The sequence below is a fragment of the Lygodium microphyllum genome, chromosome 7 (genome assembly GCF_053477565.2).
Source record: "Lygodium microphyllum isolate KBCC chromosome 7, Lygodium_microphyllum_v1.1.10, whole genome shotgun sequence".
NCBI classification, from domain to species: Eukaryota; Viridiplantae; Streptophyta; class Polypodiopsida; order Schizaeales; family Lygodiaceae; genus Lygodium; species Lygodium microphyllum.
In genome coordinates, this window is record NC_141141.1 from 13,666,744 (window position 1) to 13,688,212 (window position 21,469).

Consider the following 21,469-nt stretch of genomic DNA (forward strand, 5'->3'; position numbering starts at 1 on the left):
GTGCAAGAGGAAGCTCACTCAAGAACACAAGAAGAGAGATGGAGGCCAAAACTTTTTTTTGCTTATTTCTTCTTCTTCTTCCATGCACTATATAATGTACACAAAGTGTAGATAAGATACAACATAAAGGATAATGGCCTGCTAAGTCAAATAGTGCATAACAGACTACACTAATCGACTGGCGCTATATCTTTGCCAGGTGTAGGTAGGTGTAACAAAACAAGTATAATAAGTGATAGGTCAGTGGGGCTATGTGAGTATCATAATGACCACTAATGTGCTAAGTGTAGACGTGCAGACCCATCTAGCCAAGCGGTCCATCATCAATGTCTGCACATGTTGAGCTTGCCATCTCAACAACACTTAAGAGTCCACATTACATAAATTGAAGACCCTAATGAACTCAAGGCCTAGCTTGGGACAATGTCAATCATGTTGGAGAGTATGGAATAGGTCAAGGAGGTTAGTGGTAAGCCCGAGGAGTCCACCTTGGGTTAACCCTCTATATAATATGTGTTCAAATGGTTTTTTTTAAAACCCTTTTTGAAAAAATTTGCATCATTTTATATACCCCTTTTATGAATTTTAAAGGTAATATTTATATTCCTTTTGTAAATCTAAAATTTAAGATGAGGTTATTTTTATAACCCCTTCTATACAATTCAAATAAAAACACAATGCCATGCACTACTTTACACCTAATGTTTTCATGATAATCCAAGATGAATATCCAAACATCACATCAGTATTTCAAATGTTATTAGGAGTTGATAGAGATGAACAACTAGACATTTATAGCTACCCACCCACATAAGGGAACAAAAAATCCCAAAAACCAAAGCTCAAAATATACTAGAAACTCAAGAATCTACACAAAGGATCCCGAGACCCTCATTACAATTTCCTTATTCTTCCATTAATACACACATAAATACTAGAGTGCATAGTCTTGTACACTTTTACAACCCTATAGAAGAGCTAGCTCTGGAGGGCAAACTCCTCTCTGGGAACCATGCATGACAACCATAGACAATCATGGCCAAAATCGTGGGTGCAAGAGTCAAGATAAGATACAAGGTCATGAGCTTGAGTAGTAGATACAAAAAAATAAACAAGGGACATATTTTAGACTAGCTTAAGATAGGAAATGATATCTAATACACCTTTAGGGAGATTTGGAGGGGTTCTCATGTGAGTAAAAGTTTCTATCTTTGAAAAGGTGAATACATCCCATATAAGAAACACCCATTACATGGATTTTCTAGACCCATGGATCTAGTTACAAAACATAAAACATAGAGTTTCCTTTCAATACTAAGACCGTGGTGGCTCAATATAAGATCTTAAAGAATTTTATGATGATGTGAGAGCCTCGCCTTTATAAAAGGGTCTCTAGAAACCAACGGATTTTCCAACTTTAGGCATAGCATCAATCTCGACCTTCATCATAGAAACAAGTGATAAACTAAAACATAAAGAATCCACATGAAATTTCAAGATAGCCCAATAAAAGCTTATGATTGTAACCTCCAATCCATGCTTGTAGTTCTTCCATGTGCCCCATCTCTAGTATACTTGCCCATGTCAAAGGGCCCAAAAAGATCTACTTTTTCGAAGGTTTAATAAGAAAACTAATAGATTTGAAAGGGAAGATGTCTAGTTTGATGATCAAGAAAGGAGGATAGAAATGTATCACATCATTAGGGTGGCCTATTAGCATACTCCACTATCAATCAAATGGTGCATTTCTACATATTTTATCATTGTTTAGCCATAGAAGTTCTTAGCATGGTAACACCATGCTACATTCATGCAAGGACTCCATATAATCATTAAGCTATCAATTCTCCTTATACTCATCGTATCCAACTTTGCTAGCAAGTTAAATGGATAATCTCACTATATACATGCAAATTAGTGATGATTCTATTCATCTCACATCCTTGTCTCCATGTCACATAGCTAGATAGCTCATTTTTGCCCATATACATCCCTTACCAAGGATTAAACTTCAAATATTTTAAATACCCACACCCCCATTCACATAAGGATTTATCTACATAATACATAAGCCCATAATAGTCAATATATCTCCTTGCAAAGGATGTAACCTTCTCCCTCCCCTCCCAATAGATACCACTTCATAACATATATAGTGTAATGAAAAAAATTAGACACATTAGTTCACTTACCTTTACCAAAATAAACTATGTAAATACCATAGCCATGATGGTACTAGGGTTTACTATTAAAAGGCAACAAGTGCTAATGTAGGCATCTTTTTACACACTTACACTAATTTTGGGAGATCTCTTGTCCATCACCATATTGGGGTGAGTACCTAGCTTTATTTCTTGTATCTAGATCTCAGCTTCCATGGATACATTGTGCTATGTTATAATGGAAGATTTCTATGGCATGGCCATGATTGAAGCATTTCATATTATTTCCTGTTATTTTATTTGTTCATCTCATTTGTTTTCTTGTTGATTTTCATGGTAGAATATACCTTCTTTACATTGGTATTAGAGCAATAGTTTAGATCCTATTGGAAGTCATTTTCATGCATTAGATCTAGTTGCAGTGACTAGGGAGAGAAAACCGCAATTTAAATTTAGTCACAGGAGTTAATTCTTCCATCTATTTTGGAAGGTTGTGATTTTAACCAAAAATTGGGGTAAGATGGAAAAAATGAAGGTTATACTCTTTAATGGAGACCAAACTTGAGTTACTTTTGGGAAGAGAGGGTTTCTTTTCTCGCTCTTCAAGCTTTCTTTCATGGATTCCATGGAAAAATTATGCTCCTATCTTGATTCTATGGCTTCTATCTTGCAAAGGCACTCCATAACAAGCTTCTTTATCAACTAAGTTTGCTAACAAGCACCATTTGTGGTGTTTTTGTTTCAATCGTTTCACGCAGGATAAGAATGTAGATCAGAGCAACTATGGTGGACAATCATCAACGATGCTTGTCATTGAAGTACACATGCATTGTTACCACAACACTCTTAATGTTGGTTTCCAAGTAAGCTTTGAAAATCTCCTTTATTTTTAAGAATTCAAAAATAGTTTTGTAGCTGAGCATAATCTCAACAGTTCCAACTTGAGATAAGAATGGAGAAGGAGAGCAACAAACATGAGAAAGAACGAGAAGGTTGAGAACAGCCACGGAGGATTTTCTTCATCGCAGGAAGAGAAGAAATATTAGTTTGGATGACATAACAAAAAATAAAGAAATTCCATCAGTGGGTAGGTGGTATTCTTAGCTTGTCAGCAACATCCTATGCAACTCTTATCCCGCACAACGACGACATTAGCATCATGACGGCTAAGAAGATTGCAACATTATTGAAGGTTGCTAATGTTCCAGTAGAATCTTATTGGCCTACATTGTTTGCTATGTTTCTTGAGAAAAGAAGTGTGGAGAACCTAATTACAAATGTTGGCTTTGGTGGTGGTGGAGCTTCTGTTGCCATCGGTAGTGCTGTCCCTGCATCAGGGGGTGGTGGTTGTGCCGCTGCACCTGCTCCTGTGGAAGAGAAAAAGGAAGAACCAAAGGAAGAGAGTGACGAAGACATGGGGTTTAGCTTGTTTGATTAGACAATTTTCTTTGGTTCTGATCTAACTCAAGATAACCTAGTGTTAGGTCACTATTGACAAGAAAGGTCTGGTAACCATTGCAGAGGATGTTAAGACTCTAGAAAATTGACTGTCATCAGGAAGGATGTTACACAAAGCTGCCCTGGAAATTTTTTTTGATAAATCATCTCAAATTCTTCCATGACCATCATCAAATGACATTCTTCCTAGCAGTATCTCAATCTCCTCTATAACAGCCTTCACGTTTCTCAAACATGGTCATAAATTGAGGATTCTGCACTACTTCTTGCATTGCATTGAAGTACTATTGTGTGTCTAACTAAGGGACACCGCTTGAACTAGCACTTTGAACATTGCATTGCAATTAGCCATATTGTTGACAGTAGGATCTTTTGCTATCTGCTCTGCAAGTTTCTTTATCCTTGGATCATTTAAGAGGCTTGACATGGCAGAAAAAGTAAGTGTAGGATTTTAGTCTTCTTATTTAGCTCAGCATAAAGAAGTACACAGTTTGCAGACTTGAGCAGCTCATCTTGCTGCTAGTTTATCAAGATTCAAGATAGCTCTATAGTTTTTAACTCTCCAGCAAGCATGAGGTTGAGAAAGAGAAACTTTGCCACAACTGACTCTACAATTCAGATCTGGAAGATATGCAAGATTCCTCCTATTCAGAGAAGGGGATTTTATTTTTGCGGGCTTTCATTTTCGTTCTTTTCTAATCAATCTCTTTTTTTCGAGCTTTTTCGTGCAACATATCCATTCTGCATATAAATAGTCTTACTTAAGGAGTACGACACGTTGCATTTACATGAACACACATCAAGAAAACAAAATCAACGAAAAACTAGTAAAATATATTCGTGTCAAATAGTCACAAGGTACACTCTTCCTAAAAACAAATCAAAGATCCCAATGCATGTAATCTCTTAGACAAAATCAGGCATAGTCACATGACGAAGTGTATAATAAACATATAAAAGTAGTAACAAAATGAAATGTCTAGAGTCTCTCGAAAAAAAAAACACACATTCTCTCAGCATGGTACCGGTCCACACACTATGGTGGACAAACACTCCCCATAGAGCACATCATCTATTTCTAGACACATGCAATGTCTCATCTCCTCTGCACTAGCCCGCGCCAAACCACCACACCCCGCAAACACATCCAAAACATAGTCGTAGCATTTCGTAAATGTAGCTAGTAACCACCTAACCATATCACCAATCACATATCACCAATCAAGATACAGAATCTTTGCGGCCATGCAAGTAGAAACAATGAAAATACCATACAAGGTAACCTGAGAGCAAAAACATGCAAGACTACTTACCGATAGAAAATATGAGACCTCTCTGCTCCGCCTCTGACAATGACACCATCAACATCCATGGGAAAGACACAATCATCCATCATGTAGCTACGATACGCTGGAAACAATCTCTCTGAAATCTTCTCCCTAGCCTCTCTCTCATTGCAAGGCACAACATGACCAGCACGATGCCAAAGACACACAGTAAGATCAAGTACCTATTCACGAGTGGAAATAGAATAAGTGATCCATGTTTTTATTTAAAGCATGTAACACAAACTTTATTTAGAACATACAACCATACGTTCAATGTATCCAACTTTGTTATCTTACTGCCTCTCTAGTAACGGGATGTCGATAAGCTTTGGAGTCACACATGAGTGTCCAAGTGCAGTGAAGCACAAGCCCCACTCTTGCCGCATCTGTAATAAACTCACCTATATGCTCTGCTAAGCACATAGTGACTAAGAATCCCTGGTCGGCCAAATACTCGCGAGCAAGGTCCATACAATCCATAACTAGACCCTTTGAGAACGTGTTCCACTTGGGAATAGTCATGCCCTCTACAAACAACATTGGCATTATGATATATGAGAAGTGAGTTTGATGTAAACCTTGTGTGATAGAAAGCATAACTTACCCAATGGGATGGGACCTAGAGCATCCACAAGCAAGCTCGTAGGAAAATCCGCAAATATCAATCGAGCCACCTCTTGACATGGAACTCCATCTTTGATATAAAGATGCATCTTTTGTGTTGCAAAAAACTTGTTGATGCTATACACAAAACAACATAGTCATTAATGCAAAGTAAATGATGATGCAATGCTATATGCAACATGTAAATTGATGTTCTTGCAATATGTAGTTGTCATGTCTACCTATCAAGGGCAAATCTATCAATTTGGGTCACATCCACTAATAGAGCATCGACATATGTTTGATACTGGAGCCCTGCAACAATTATTTCAAAGTAATTTATTTTTAATAATCATACACGACTATCTTCATGGGCGACCAATAAAGCACATGAATTTCAAGTTAATATAAGACTTCTCACCTACTAAATGGGTCATAGGTCGCCTCTCCCAATTCTCTTGACCAAGAGATGAATCTGCAACAAAGGAGGTGGTGGGCGCCATAGAGGACTCTGGCACATTTTTTCTCCCTGGATTACCTTGAGTACCTTGGGTGGCATGTGTAGCATCCTTGCTAGCTTCACTAGCTTGAGTACTTCCTTCTGCACCTTTGGTATCCTTGGTTGCTTGCTCCTCTACAGTGGTGGGTGCAGTAAGCGGTTCATGAGTATCAACTTTCTCCTTGAATCCTACATAGTATCATTCACCCTTAGATTCCCATGCATGAGCACAAAAACTATTGCTACAAAAGCGACGAGATGTTTAGATAGATTGAAGTACTTACTCTCATGCAGATCTTTCTCTTGCTTAGGGATAACCCCCACATGGTAATCTAGCCCCACCAAGGGCAAACACTTGCCTCCCATGCCGTCAATTTTCTCTCACGTAATGATGGAGAATACATACTGTTCTCGTCACGAACATCAATCCACTCTCTTGTGAATTGCGGAGATGCATCCACCCTCTTCTCTTCTACACATTGTAGTATCCACCTGCAACATTCTTGCCAATTACGCAAGCAAATGCATGCAATCTAATATGAAAATTAGACACACAATCTCCTTTATATAAGACAATATTTTTATAATAATAAACAAACCACCCAAGCTCGAGCTTTCATGTGGAGCTTAGAATAGAAAAATCAATAACATAAATAGGCTTTCAAGTGCCATTATATCTACTACATTTAAGATGAAGAGTTTGCAAAAAAATAGTTTTGATGCTAACCTATAAATCACATGTTTGGTTGAAAACGTAAGCTTTGGCATCTTCTCTGCAACATCTGAAGATTTCACTCCATCCAAGAGGTGTACAAAAGCCTACACAAGTTTCACAAGCGCTTAACATTAGCACATATACATTTTAAGAAAGAACTTAAGAAAGCAATATGAATGCACTGCATTGAGTCAACCTGCATGACATGATTCTTCATGTTAAGCTTAAAGAACTCCTCAAGTGAATCTGATAGCTGTGGACCTTCTACTTGTATCCTTTCAATCTGAAGTAGTGCCTCTGAATGCAAGTGAGCCCAATATGTCTCTTTCTTCATGTAAACCCGAAAGAGCTTATAATCACCAAAATGCGGGTATTGGGGGTCTTTGGCCTTTGTGAGACTCATAAGATGCAACAATATTTTTTTCCTGTGATGCACAACAATATACGCAAATAGAAAGCATTAAAGAAAAAAGCATCACATACACACACCTTGCGTTATATATACAAATTACCTTTCCGCAGGGATTTTTGAGCTTGTGAGACAATACAGCTTGTCTCTTGTGATCTTGAGCATGTTTGCATCATCCCACTTTAGCCCAAATAACAACTTAAAGAACTCATCACCATTTTGGGGATTAGCAATGGATAGGTACTTGTAACCCCTATCCTTAGGGCACTCCTCTTCCACCCTTGTAGCCTTCTCCAAATGTTTCGTCCTCTCTACCTCATCTAGACCAAGAGCCTCAAGCTTCGCAGTTTCTTTTGAGATGAAGACATGAAATTCATCCTATCATTCCAAAAAAAAAACTAAATTAGAGATAGAAAAGCACATCTCATTCAAGTGAGCCATAGATACAAAATCACCTTCCATACAAGCTGAGATATTAAACCGCAAGGAGAGTTATACCATGGAGCAACACCATGATAATACCTTGCCTCTATACTCGTCTCAACCTCAGCCCACTTCCTCATGGCCGGACTCAATCTATCTAGAATGGAGTCTTTGTTTGCAATACCAAACTTTTGAAACATATACACCTCATGCGCAATATTTGGAGTAACATGAGCTCTGGAAATACTATTGAAAACAAACAAAAGCATAATATGAGAATGTAAGTGTAACATATTACAAAGAGGAGCATAGTTAAAGGAAGAAGACTTACGCGTTGGTGGTGTCTAGTGCAAGTAGTATCTCTGCTTCCTTTGCCTTTGGCACCTCAATGAATTGGCACCGTACACTAACATGGTAGTGAGCACAGTCAGAGTACTCTGTAATTGAAAACCAACAAACATAAGAATGGGATACAAACATTCAATACTTGCATCTATAGTGGACAACTTACTTTCTTTGATGCGTTTCCACCACGTTTTAAGCCTGTGGTTTCCATCCCAAACCAAGAACTTTTTACCCTTAAGGTCTTGCCACTCTCTTCCAAGAGCCCTCTCAAAGTCCTCATTTCTTTGACGCCATATTGGACCCCATTCATCTAGATTGCTGGCTGTCACAGACATGGTCTCCCCTCTCGGACCTTCAACTGACACAAGGAAGTGTCCCATAGTCTCAAGATAACCAGTGGAATCAAAGGAAGGAATCAACCACTGGGCATCATCCGTAGCAAATCTGACTGCCTCATGAGCCACTAATCTGCAAAGAGGCACAAGAGGAGGCAGCGTCCTCTTTTTTATATAAAATTGACTCAGCACATCCTTCATCAGTCCTAGAGAGACTTGCTTGCCTAAGTTCCTTGAGTGCTTCTTTTCTTTTTCATCATCATTCTCCCCTTGATCACTATCACCACTCACCTCTTCTTTGTCATCTAGACTATCATGCTACACATTAGTCTCTGTAGGAGCAGATATTAATAAGTAACAATAAAAAACAGTAGCATTAAACCAATCATATATAATACATAACACTGAACAAAGAATCATATGTAAATGAAATGGACACATAAGTGACTACCTGTGTGCTCCGCAACCCCATCAATTGTATTGGAGTCCCCATCCACTTGTGCTTCGTCATCAATGTAGACACATCTTTTTGGACCACATCCTTTCTTTGTTGAAGGAGTGTCCACTGATCTCAAACGCGATGATGCTTCTTGCTCTAAGATCCGCCCAGGAACACATCCTGAACATAGCTTCATACAGACTTCACGGCTACTATGAGGTGACACACATTTCTTTCTCTTTCTAAGCACTCTTTTAGGTGCCATAACTTTCTCTACACACTTGCAAATAGATACACAATCAACCTCTTTAAGATTAACAACACAATCAATCTCTTTAAGATTAGCAACACAATCAATCTCTTTAAGGTTAAAGATTAACAACACAATCAATCTCTTTAAGGTTAATAACACAATCAACCTCTTTAATTTAGAAAATTCAATGAAAATAGGCTTGTGCATAAGCCCACCCATCGTCCGCGCGGACGCGCACGATTGGGGGGCTTGTGCATAAGCCCACCCATCATCATGCATAAGCCACACGGGAGAGCTCAGGTCACGGACGAAGCCACACGGGAGAGCTGAGGTCACGAACGATGCCACATGGGAGAGATGACGCCACGCTAACACGGGAGAGATGACGCCACACGGGAGAGACGACACTTGTGCATAAGCCCACCCATCTTCCGCGCGGACGCGGACGATTGGGGGGCTTCAATCTCAATGTTTGGAGCCTGTGTGTCAATGGTTGCGTGGACGCGGAGCATAAGCCCACCCATCGTCCGTGCGGACGCGGACGATTGGGGGGCTTCAATCTCAACGTTAGGAGTCTCTCTGTCAACGGTTGCACGGACACGGAGCTGCACGAAGCTACTTGGAGCTACACACGCCACGCTAACGGACACAATGGAGCTTCAGAGAGGCGTACCTCAACGTTAGGAATCTCTCTATCAACGGGCAGGAGTTGTGGGGCAGGGGCTGCGGGGCATTCAGGCTGCAGGTCTGAGGAGGGGGGAGAGAGTTCTTGTGTGTGTGTGTGTGTCGCGAGAGAGAGAGACGGAGAGAGGGAGAGAAGGGAGAAGGGAGAAAGAGAGAAGGAAGAAAGAGAAGGGAGAAAGAGAAGGGAGAAGGGAGAAAGAGAGAAGGGAGAGAAGGGAGAGAGAGAGAGAGAGGGAGAGAGGAGAGAGAGAGAGAGATCAAAGAGAGTGGAGAGAGTTGAGGAAGAGAGTTTCGCCATACTTAATAACCCTAATAAAGAAGAGAGGCACTTTGCTCGCGCACTGAATTTGCCAGTGTTTAAGCACCGAGCACATAGTTCGTGAATCTGACGCACCCAACGATATTCATCTGAATCTTCCAAAGCCTCGAACGTTGACAGTAGGTCAAGCTACATAGTCAATTGTCATGGTCCATATCATGAGCACAATCATAGTGCTAAGGACAAAGCTAATGTTCTCGTCATCACTCCTAGAATTATTATAATTAATAAGCTAGTTAGTCTCTCTCTTGTAAGTTAGTTAGCCGTTAAATAATTAAATAATTAGGTAATTACGTAATTAGGTAATTACGTAATTAGGTAATTAGTTACCCGTTAAATAATTAAATAATTAATACAACATAAATAAATTTTAAAAATATTAATTTAATCTAATTTACAACATTATTTTGACAAAATCATGGGGCGAGAGCTCTTAATTATGAGTGCATAGTTGGTTATTTAGTTAGATATATAGTCAGAATGATAGAGGGCAATAAAGGTGAAGGATGCTGGGTGATTGAGTCGTAAATTTTTCTTTTGATTTCTGATGATTATGCTTATTTATTATTACTCTTAAATGTTGATGAATGACTGTGGCTCTTAAATTTTGATGAGTGTGCATATTCATTATTTAGTCATCTCTGCTTGTAGTGACGGTTGCTATAGCTTCGAGGTTATTCTAACCCTCTTGTAACTTCCTCCATGCCTCCCTTTTTTCTCTACACAGTCATCCGACGGTGAACTGTTGCCTTCTCTTCATCAAATACACACTGTGAGCTCTATTCAGAGTTTTCTTCTCTTCATCAAATACTAACCCACCAGAGGGCACAACATGTCGAGTTTTGCTATTTTGACATGGAGACTATCTAGTGATTGCTTAGAGCACAGGGTTTCATTAAGAAATGGAGAGGTTCTTTTGAGTGAGTACTACCTACAGAATCTATTGCCTCCAACACAAAAATTCCAGGGGTTGCAAGTCGTCATAGAGAATGATGGTGGAGCAAACAACGTCACTGTGTCTCCAAGATGGGATCATCAAGGGCATGTGCACTATCTAATTGATAGTACATTATCAGCCACCTACTCTATCATGCACTCAAATGACTATGTGTGCATCTCTAACAGTATTGAGTCAATAGAAGATGAGATTGACAACTACATTGATTGTACTCCTGGTTGTAGCAAATCAACTCCAGTGTGTCTTGACATACACTCAGATAACAAGAAGGATGTTGATGAAGTAACAATTTCAATAGGTGCATGCAATGACGGAGGGATCCATAAGGATCTACATGACACAAATGTCGAGGAGGACCTATGTGTGGGCAGCCAAAGCAAGGACTTATCTTCCTATGATAACTCCATTGCAGCCTTCATTGAGGAGAAAGCTAGAACGGGTAGATTGAAAAAATTACTAGCACTCTGTGGACCTCCACGAAGGGTGGATGAGCTCCCAATCGAGTATAATGGCACAATTGCTTTTGAGCTTCCAGCCACACATAGCAAGAAACGAATGATGGGTATGGAACAAAAATATGATGGTCACATGTGGTCGCGGCCCTCACAAACAAATATGGCAATTGAGTGCACTGTGCGCTTGAGCTATTGTCTTGGAAGTCTTCAATGTCTCAGGATCACTTGTCCTTACTACATAACAGAGGGAAAATAAATGATGTTTTTTTCCATGGTCACTTGGATAGAACCGTGAGCATGGGTTATCCTACAAGTGAGGGAAACTCCAAGATAACATGTCACTATTGTCAAAATGTTGCTACTTGTGCAGCCATTTGCAAATGCATGATCTATTATGTGTTGCCACTGGATCCTACAATGACACGTTTGGTGATCCATGTTGGGGAGCATGCTCACAATGTTCAACATGGCACAAAGAGGGCAACCCTTGACAAGGTGCGGAGGCTTGTGAGCACGGTCCTAAAGATCGAAAAGGGAGGCCCACAAAAAATACAGATGCTAGTCGCTCGGCAAATGTTGTTTGAATCTCTAACAAAAGAAGACGAGTCGGAGGCGACTGAGATGGACCTTAATCATTTTCTAGAAGAAATGATGCCACTTGTGCAGAATAAAGGGTAAGCTTGTGCATTATTATTTTCTGCTTACAATGTATGTCCTGCATTTGAAATAACCCTCTAATAAACACATAGGTTCAAAGGCATTGTTTCACAAGAGAGAGCCAAACAAGGTCAGATGGTTGGTGATGGGTATGACAACATACTTCTTTTGCAAAAACGTTGTGTCTTCCCATTTTTCCATGGAAGTAAATTTCCGGCACAAGGTGATGCCAAGGAGAAGTGCTACTTGTTTAAAATTTCCACCAAGGGACCAGCATCAGGGGTGGACTTAGTGAATCGTCTGAGGCGAATAGGGACTGGAGATTTACGACGTGCATGGGTGCACTTTGATCATACCCATAGGATTGATGGGTGGGCAACTATGTCTTGTTCAGTTTATGATCAGGGGTATGTGGCAACATAATTAAAGCTTTTATTGAAATTAAATTGTTGTTAATGAACACTATACTAATGTATCAATCATGAACTAGCATGAGAGCATTACAGGTAATTGCAATATGTGAATTTAAAGAGGAGGACGAAGAGTCTCAAATCCTGTTTTGGAGAAATTTGAATTCTATCATGGTTCAATGTGGCCATGATCCACCTGACTTTGCTGGATTTATGTCCGATGAGGCAAGTGCGAATTGGATGGCAATAAGGGCTGTGTACAATGGAGGACCTCATAACATAATGGAAGGGAGGGAGCGTTCTTGTCTTTTTCATTGGGAGCAAAGTTTGCAAAAGCATACCAAGAAATTAGTCACTGTGGATAAACAAATGCACCACATTGAATTGTGTGAAGCATGGAGGCTAGCAACGACAACTCAACTAGCCTCACTTCAGGCCTCTGCTATCCGAGATTGGTGGGCATGAAATGTAAACAAGGAACACATCAAGGCTTTGGATAGGTGGTTGAAATGGTGGGAGCAAAGAATTGCCCACTGGGGAGGAATTGAATCTCATGTAAGTGTGACATTTTTTCTAGCTCATTAAGATTTGTTGCACAATGTAGCAATGGGGAGAGCTATTGATTCTATTTTTGGATTTGACTCCGCAGGCTAACAAAAGTCCTTGGGAACATGCTCAAATTCCAAGCATAAACTTATCAGAAAGTGTCCATGCTAGTTGGTTAGCAGGTGAGGGTGGAAAACGAAAGATATCACTTTATGATGCATGTATTAGTGATTTTTTGAATGCATATATTCAATGTGCAAAGAGGTTGGGCTATACCACAGGGAGGTTTATTGGATCTGGGCCTTATATGGAGTCTTTGTTGGCTAGTGCCAGCAAAAGGGAATCCCCAAATCCCACCTTTGTTGCACGTGCGTTGCAAGGTGTTGTAGCTAGAAGTCCTTTGTACGAGGAGCCTATAATGCAAGGTGATAGGGAGACTGTGCAAAGAAAAAAGAAGGGAGGTGGAGCAACTGTAAGTTCTCATAGATTGGGGTACGTGATGGAGTCAAGGCAAAGGAAAATTAGGGGCAGGCCGCGTAGTATACAGTTTGACGATGGAAAGATGGAAGAGATATGTATCCAAGAGGATGAGGAGATACCAATCAAGCCCTTTGCAAGTGGAGTAAGTGCACCAAATGCGGAAACATCAACCCACGTAGAAGAGGTAGAAGTGGCACAGGAGGAGTGGGCTTTACGAAGGACACCACCTAACTGTGTGAGAAAGTGTTTTGGTATGGAGGGTAGAAAGAATTGCAGCAGCAAATTACAGAGTCGGAAAGTGGGGTTAGTCGCGCCATGCTTTTGGTCTGAGAGAGCCTATAAGAACAAGGCCATTGCACAATGGATATGGTTCTGTAATCATGATGTCAAGCATACAAACGTTGTGCAGAAACAAGTGATAGCATCACCAATTGTTCCATCTTTGTGGCCAGTTGATATAAGAACAAATATATTGAAGGAAGAGTATAGCAGCCTAAGACAGGCTGGTTTCAAGTTTGCCTGCTTTACAGCACCACGAAGGAACGAGAAGAGCAAACCTCCTATTTCTACAGAATGTGGTTCAACTGGGAGAAGACGCAAGTGGAGACATGGAATTTCCAAAGATGCACAAAAGAGAAAAGAGGCAACTAGTTGCATGGTTGTGACATTCTTGGAGGAGGTAGTGCAACTTGAGAGGCAACATTCAGTATTTCGAGTCTTGACAAAGAGTTGTTATGATGTGCACATCAAAGAAGAGCCTAGGTGCACTTGTCCTGATTTTCAAAAAAGAGAATCTACCCAAAAGGCATTTCTTTCTTGCAAACATATGTATTATGTGTACATGGACATACTTGGCCTTCAACCCAAGGAGCACATGGTCATACATCAGCTTGCACTAACTCCACTGACCTTGCCTTTGTGTTAGGGCAAACACGTAAGATATGCCCTGTTATGTAGGAAGCCCAATGTAAGCATGGCTCATTCATTGTTCTGGAGGACTCATCATCATGCACTTCATTAGGGTGTGACATGTCCTTTTTGTTACATGAAGATCGATCAAGGCGTAGCAATCTTGGAACCTTTCTAGATATTGTACTCCTTTTGGGTAATGCAAAACTTCGGAATGTTATTATTTGTTGTGATTATTCAACACCATTGCTCCCTTTATTGTGAATGGTTTAGTATTCTCCTTGGGAGCTCCCAAATGATGATGCATGCATGATGCGCAATATATGTTTATGTTAAAGAATAGCAATAGTGCATGACATGTCATTTGTAGAAAGCATCCAAGGTTGTTTCAAAAAGCTCTAAAAATCAATTTCAATTGCAAAAGCACGAAATCAAAAGCTCGCAAAAATAACACACTCTTCAGAGAAGATGATGCCTATTTTTAGCATGCTTTCAGGATAAATCTTGCAGCAAACAGGAAAGGAACAACCTCACTAAAGTGGATATATCAATTACAATTAATTTGTTGGCCATTCAAATTAGTTTGAATAAGCTCTACAATGCCATTTTCACTAGACAATGTGCTTATAGTTCAAAGAGAGCAATAGGTTGATTGGTAGCTTGTTTCAACATTACAACATCTTGTGAACAGCAGAACCAACACTATGTGTCTTAACCATTGGAATTTTAAAAAAGGCTTAATGAAATCACTCCATCTATATACTGTGCAACAACTAGGACCCCACATTAAACTCTTGATTCTCACATAAAATCTACATTAAATGAAATTAAAAAATAGGAATAGGACGGACCTATGGCCACATCCACCGCACTTTCCTCGAGTTGTTTTAGTTATTTAATTACCTAGCACATTTAGTTGGACATGTAACAATCAGCTTCTTTAATTAGCCCATTAGGCACTGGTTCTTTCACGTAATCATATCACTTGACATAGAAAAACAATGTTAAACAAGTTCCTTATCAACAGGTTATCATATTTATCTTTGAAATACAAAACGTCCCAGCCCATAGGCTTATCCACAATCCGCCCGAAGGCTATTCAACAATCCACAGGGATTACTACCCATTGCCATTTATTGACCAGATTTTGGATCAATTAGCGGGTAGGGAGATATATTCGTTCATGGATTGCTTTGCAGGATATAACCAGATGGCAATTGCAGAGCAGGACAAGTTGAAAACAACTTTTATTACTGTCTTTGGTACTTTTGCATACCATGTGATGACCTTTGGTTTGTGCAATGCACCTAGATCGTGGCAACGAATAGCAGATAAGACCTTTGGTGACATCTCCCTAGATGAGTTGAAATTATTTATTGATGACCTGGGGGCAGCCACTGTAAGGGAAAGGATGTTGATTATTTTGAGAAAGTTCTTTGAGCGCTACAGAAAATTTTGTATCGCTCTTAACCCACGGAAGTGTGTCTTTGGAGTGCCTTATGGGCTATTGCTGGGCCATGTGGTCAGTTCAGTAGGGATAGCAACTGACCCTGAAAAGATCAAGGTTATAGTCGCTATGAGTCCACCACGCACTCCAAAAGAGGTACATAGCTTTCTGTCTCGTAGATAGGATACTATCGAAGATTTATAAATGACTTGGCAGAAAGGACGTTGCCATTAACGAATTTATTATCCTTTAGCTGTTCATTTGAGTGGAGCGACCCTTGTAAGGTAGCTTTTGAGGATGTGAAACAGGAGCTAGTGAGAGCACCCATTTTAAAAGTACCTAAAAGAGGCGAGGTATTCTATATATTTTCAGCAGCCACTATGCATAGTATCAGCTGCTGTTTAGCCCAAATTTGGGAGGAAAAGTGGTATCATCCAATAGCTTTTGCTAGTCGAAAATTGGGCATTTTAGAGATCAACGACACCTACATGGAGAAGTTGTGTCTTGCAATGGTCTTTGGGACTAAGAAATTCAGGCACTACATCCTCTATGAAAAGGTAGTGTTCTATACGAAGGCGGAAGGACTTAGATTGCTTATGAACAAGCTACAGCCGCCTGATCGTTTGGCAAAGTGGTTAATCACTTTGCAGGAATTCGATTATGAGATTAAGAGTAAGCCACCAAGGTTGTAGGGTATTGTGGAATGCCTTGTGGATTTCGGGGAGCCGAAAGAGATTTTGGCTGAAGGAAGTGATATTGAGGAAATGTTTAAAATTGATACAGCTTCTATCCCATCTTGGTATGCTGCTATTGCGCATTATCTATCAACAGGGGAGACGGGAGCTGGTTTATCAAAGTCTGAAAAGAGGAAAATCAAACAACAGGCTTTTAAGTTTTCCTTGATCGCAGGGATACTATATCGGCAGGGTGTTGATGATATCTACCGCTGATGTGTGATGCCTGACGAGGTTCCTTTTATCTTGGAGGAGTGTCATGACTCTGCATGTGGAGAGCACTTTGTGGGACAGTTGACGGCGCAGACAGCTTTAAGAGCCGGATATTGGTGGCCGTCCATCTTCCAAGATTCCTTTGAGTATGTAAAGAGATGTGATACCTATCAAAGACATGACAATAGAGAGAATAGGAAACGTCCACTTACGCCCATCATGGTTATCCTTCCATTTGAGAAGTGGGGCATTGACTTTGTGGGTCCTATTACCCCATCGTCTACTACCCAGAAGAGGTATATTATAGTAGCAACTGATTATTTTACCAAATGGTCAGAAGCGCGGGCGATGAGGCAGGACAATGCAAAAGAGACTGCGAGTTTCCTTTTAGAGCAGATTATCTGCCGTTTTGGTCCACCGAAGGAGTTAGTGTCGGACTGTGGAACCCATTTTTTGAATAAGGTGATCAAAAGCTTGACTGAAGCTTGGCAAATCAAGAACAATAAAACGGCTCCTTATAATCCGCAAGCAAATGGGCAGGTGGAAAGTACTAATAAACGGCTTAAGCTTGGCAAATCAAGCACAATAAAAAGACTCCTTATAATCCGCAAGCAAATGGGCAGGTGAAAAGTACTAATAAACAGCTTGTGGGTATCTTGTCTAAGATAGTCTCTGAGAAGAAAGGAGATTGGGACAGGAAGTTGTATGTGGCAGTATGGGCGTACAATACAACGTTCAAGCGAGCTACCGGCCATACTCCATTTAAATTGGTTTATGGGGAAGAGTGTGTGTTACCCCTCGAGATCGAGTTGCCAACCATACGGTTTGCAATTAACCACTCTTTGGGAGATGAGGATTCCCTTTTTGAATGTTTCACGACTATAGCCCACCTAGATGAGCTGAAGTTGTAGAGCTTATTACACCAGGAGGTAGCCAAGCGTCGGATGAAGTAGTTGCATGACCTTAGAGCAAAGAAGTATACCTTTAAAAAAGGGCAATTAGTGCTCTATTATGATGCGCATAGGGAGTTGTTTCCAGGAAAGCTGGAACCTAAATGGGATGGTCCCTACAAGATTGTCAGGTTAGGGAAGAATAGGTCTACTGCTCTACTAGCTGATTTACAGGGAGTAGAGTTTAAAAATAAGGTTAATCTTAATAATATTAAACCTTATTATTTCTGAGTATGCTAATACAAAGAAAATGCATTACAGGTCCATGCTGGGGATGATTTGAGACCTGCAAAAGAGCTTAAAGTCGGTTGATGGGTCGGTTAATCCCTTATTTGGAGCACCCATATCTGGAGCAGAGATACCATCAGGGGAAACTTATCTGGTGGAGCAAAGGATACAAAGTGATTGAGCAAGAAGACGGAACCTTTGTGTGGGAGATCAAAGTCTTCTGCCATCACTGCTTACGACTATTGACAAGCATCCCTGTTGAGTTCAATGAAGAAGGTGGGATGGAGCCGTCAGTTCATCCTCTCAACATGCTAAACTTTGACTATCATAATTATGAATAGAGGAGTTCGCGATGGCAGGATGTGTAAACCCATTGTGGACGTACACATTATATTTTGACGGAGCGTCCAGGGGCCCTAATAAAAAAGGGAGTGTTGGAGTAGTAATCCAAGATCCCCGACGTAGAGTTACGATGAAGTTAGCTGCTTATCTCGGGGTAGGATTCACTAACAATATGGCAGAGTATAAAGCCTTGATTATGGGACTACATATTGCCAAACAAGGTGGTATTCGTCGGTTGTTAGTAAAAGGTGATTCCTAGTTGATCCTGAATCAGCTAGATGGGACGTACACAGTGCGGAATCCCATTCTTTGTATGTATCATTGGACTACTATGACCCTACTTGAGGAGTTTGAGAGAGTGTCTTTTTAGCAGATTCCACGTTACTGGAATCAGTTTGCGGATTCACTGGAAAATCTTGCTTATGAAGAAGACATTTTCTTCAACTGTGCTCCTAGTTTGGATATTGTCATCAACAATGAAACAGGACCCGGTCGCTTGTGGGGTCTGTTATCAGAGCATGCAATATATGGCAGACGATGGTTGATACGGATGATGCAAAGAGTAGCCGAGACCAATCTACCATCATTATCCTGGACCCATAGGTTGATTAGACAACATGTTATGCGTATGCCTCTTGCTATATATCTAGGAGGGATGGGTCATAACCTTATGCATTTAGTTTAGGGCTATGAGCCCTGTGTTTTCCTCCTTGGGAAGGAGCCTATAATTGTATATCTAGATTCTTTCAGGGAAGGATGTGTAGGTGCTACTTTGTTTTATCTCATTAGGCCAAGAGGGCCTATTTTGTGAGGTGTTATTGTTTTATTTCATTAGGCCAAGAGGGCCAGTTGTCTGTTTAGTACAGGTGCGGTTAATGGTTTCTTGTTTTAGTTTTGTGCTAGACAGGTTCGAAGAAGAGCTTGCAAGGAACCTTTTGTTGCGTGGACGCTTCTCATGGCCCTATCCAGGTGATATCTTTCCTTTATGAGTACTGTGGTTTTTATGTTATATGTGTCTATGTACTTGGGAGATTTTTCATTTCTTTTTGGTAAACGGAGTCGAAGGCATGAAGTCCCAGGTTTAGGTTCAGTGTGTTTGAGGGAGGTCTAAGTAGTCGTTTCCTCCTATAAAGACATTGTTAAGCATCAAAAGTTCTGTTTTAGACGGGAATCCTGGTGACCCTGTTCTGCTAGCCTGCTAGGCAACCGTTCCAGGAGTTCTTGTTAGTTGTGAGGCAATTAGAGAGGCCTGCAAAAGAAAATAATGATAATAAAGGAAAAGAAACCCTGAATATCTTAAAGACCATAAATATATACAAACAAGAAAGAGAGAGACTAGAAAATGGGAACTCCAACAGTCACAATGTGTGACCAGGCCTTCCTTTATTCAAACTGTCACTAAAAGAATAAAGAATAAAGTGACAGTGACGGGCGCCCGCCACCTCTGCAGTGTGCAATGGCGGTGACTGTCAGTGTAGTAATACATGGGCGGCTAGGCAGAGGCGCCTTTACCTCCAACAACCTCCCACTTAAAGGCGAATCTGGCCTAGTGAGGAGTGAAAAGAAAAAGAAAAAGACAGTTCAACATGTACACATGTACAACAGGATGAGGAAAGACGTCATCTCATCCCACGCCCACGCCCACCAACCTCCTGAGGAAGGCAAAGTGCTCTGTAGAGAGGCTTTTCGTGAGCAGATCTACAGGATTCTGGTCAAGTCAAGATCTTGACAAGATCAACAGACTTGTCCTCAACGACCCCACGTATGAAGTGATACCTCACCTCAATGTGTTTCATCTTCTCATGGAAGACCGGATTCTTGGCTAACTGAATAGCACTCATAGAATCCGAATGCAGTGTAGGGATAGCATCAATACCAAGGTGAGAGTGGAATTTTGGTGCCAAGAAGTGCTTAAAAATAGCTAAAAATTACGAATATCAAGGGAAAAATATTCAATGTCGAAGGCGGCGGCTCGACCTAGGACGATTCTAAGCGTCGAAGTACTTTAAAGGCACCCAAGCGACACTTGTTGATTTTTCATAATTTTTCAGACTGTCATGCAGGTTGACAAGAGTTACCGACCAATGCAGGATGCCGAGCCGGATGCCCAGGATTTTTCAGAGCTCAATTCGGAGTCTGGACGGGGAAGGAACCAACAAATGGTCAAGATTTGAAAGGGTGGCCACAACATGGACCAAAGGGGGGGTGCCCTTTGGGGACATTTTAACCCCCCAACCAAAAGGCATTAAAAAAAAATCGTGATGGAGGAGAGGAGGACGACACCTGCCTGCGCGCGAAAAATGCGCCCTTCATGATGGAGATGGAGATGTGGGGCTGCAAACAACCTATCCAATTGATGCTGGCCCTGATCTTCTCCCTGTTGGCTGACTCTATCGCCTGTCTTCGCTCCTCCAATGGTGTTCTCTATGAAGATCTCTGATTTCAGTGTTTCTCTCTCCTCCCTCTCTCTCCCCTAAAGGCAGATTCATGTGGTGAAGAAGAAGAAGAAGAATGGATGACGGATGCTTGTCCAATGAAGACCGGATTGCTCCGTGGTTCAAGAGGAATGAAGATTGCTGATTGTGGACTGTCATGAGCATTAATGGTGGCTGGAAATCAGTCCCGAGATATAACAAATAAAAACCCGCAACCCGCAAAGAACGGTAATCTCATTTTTACAAAGGAAATTGATGTTTTATGCAATTTGCTTCATGAATATTTGTTCCCATGGGATGATTATGCATTATGATGTTGTTTGCTATGAGTTTGATTAGTTTATGCTCAGAAAATCAGAAAGTCACAAGTGTTGTGACTGAAATTAATGGTGTAAAACCCGTAAAACACGTGAAATATGGAAAAATTGGGTGTTTTTGGTATATAAATGGAAAATATAATAAGATACACTAACTAAATTTGTGTTTTTGCTGAAAATGAACCTAAGGGCCACAACCACAACTCATTTTATATTTTTAGTCATTTAATATTGCAAAAAAATACAAGAAAAATAGGAAAAATGGGTAAAAAATAGGGGAAAAATGGATTTTGAGTGCCGAAAATTAAGGAAAAATAAGAACCATGTTTGTGGATGTATGGGGGGTCTGAAGTATGAGGTTTAGCCTCAGTTCAGCCCTACCTTTATGTTTTAGTGAGTTTGTATTGCTTTTCATT

At 40.5% G+C, this 21,469-nt stretch overlaps 1 protein-coding gene and 1 pseudogene across 1 annotated transcript; one reads left to right on the forward strand and one right to left on the reverse strand.

Moving 5' to 3' along the window:
- The first annotated feature begins 3,114 nt into the window (after window positions 1-3,114).
- On the forward strand, window positions 3,115-3,604 carry LOC148033196 (large ribosomal subunit protein P1y pseudogene; annotated as a pseudogene).
- A 38-nt stretch (window positions 3,605-3,642) lies between these two features.
- LOC148033197 (uncharacterized) lies at window positions 3,643-7,346 on the reverse strand. The gene is made up of 4 exons (XM_087682356.1): window positions 7,278-7,346; window positions 6,962-7,190; window positions 6,778-6,869; window positions 3,643-3,742 (listed from the first exon to the last, which is right to left on the reverse strand). The coding sequence occupies exons 1-4, from the start codon at window positions 7,337-7,339 to the stop codon at window positions 3,643-3,645; spliced, it is 483 nt and encodes a 160-aa protein (XP_087538482.1). The 5' UTR covers window positions 7,340-7,346.
- Between the last annotated feature and the right edge of the window lie 14,123 nt (window positions 7,347-21,469).

Bases quoted from the DNA above. Each gene is read 5' to 3' on its own strand.
- LOC148033197 (XM_087682356.1), bottom strand. From the start codon at position 7,339: ATGCTCAAGATCACAAGAGACAAGCTGTATTGTCTCACAAGCTCAAAA. The intron at 7,191-7,277 runs GTAATTTGTATA...TGTGCATCACAG, and splicing joins TCAAAAATCCCTGCGGAAAG to GAAAAAAATATTGTTGCATC. The intron at 6,870-6,961 runs GTTGACTCAATG...AAACTTGTGTAG, and splicing joins TGAAGAATCATGTCATGCAG to GCTTTTGTACACCTCTTGGA.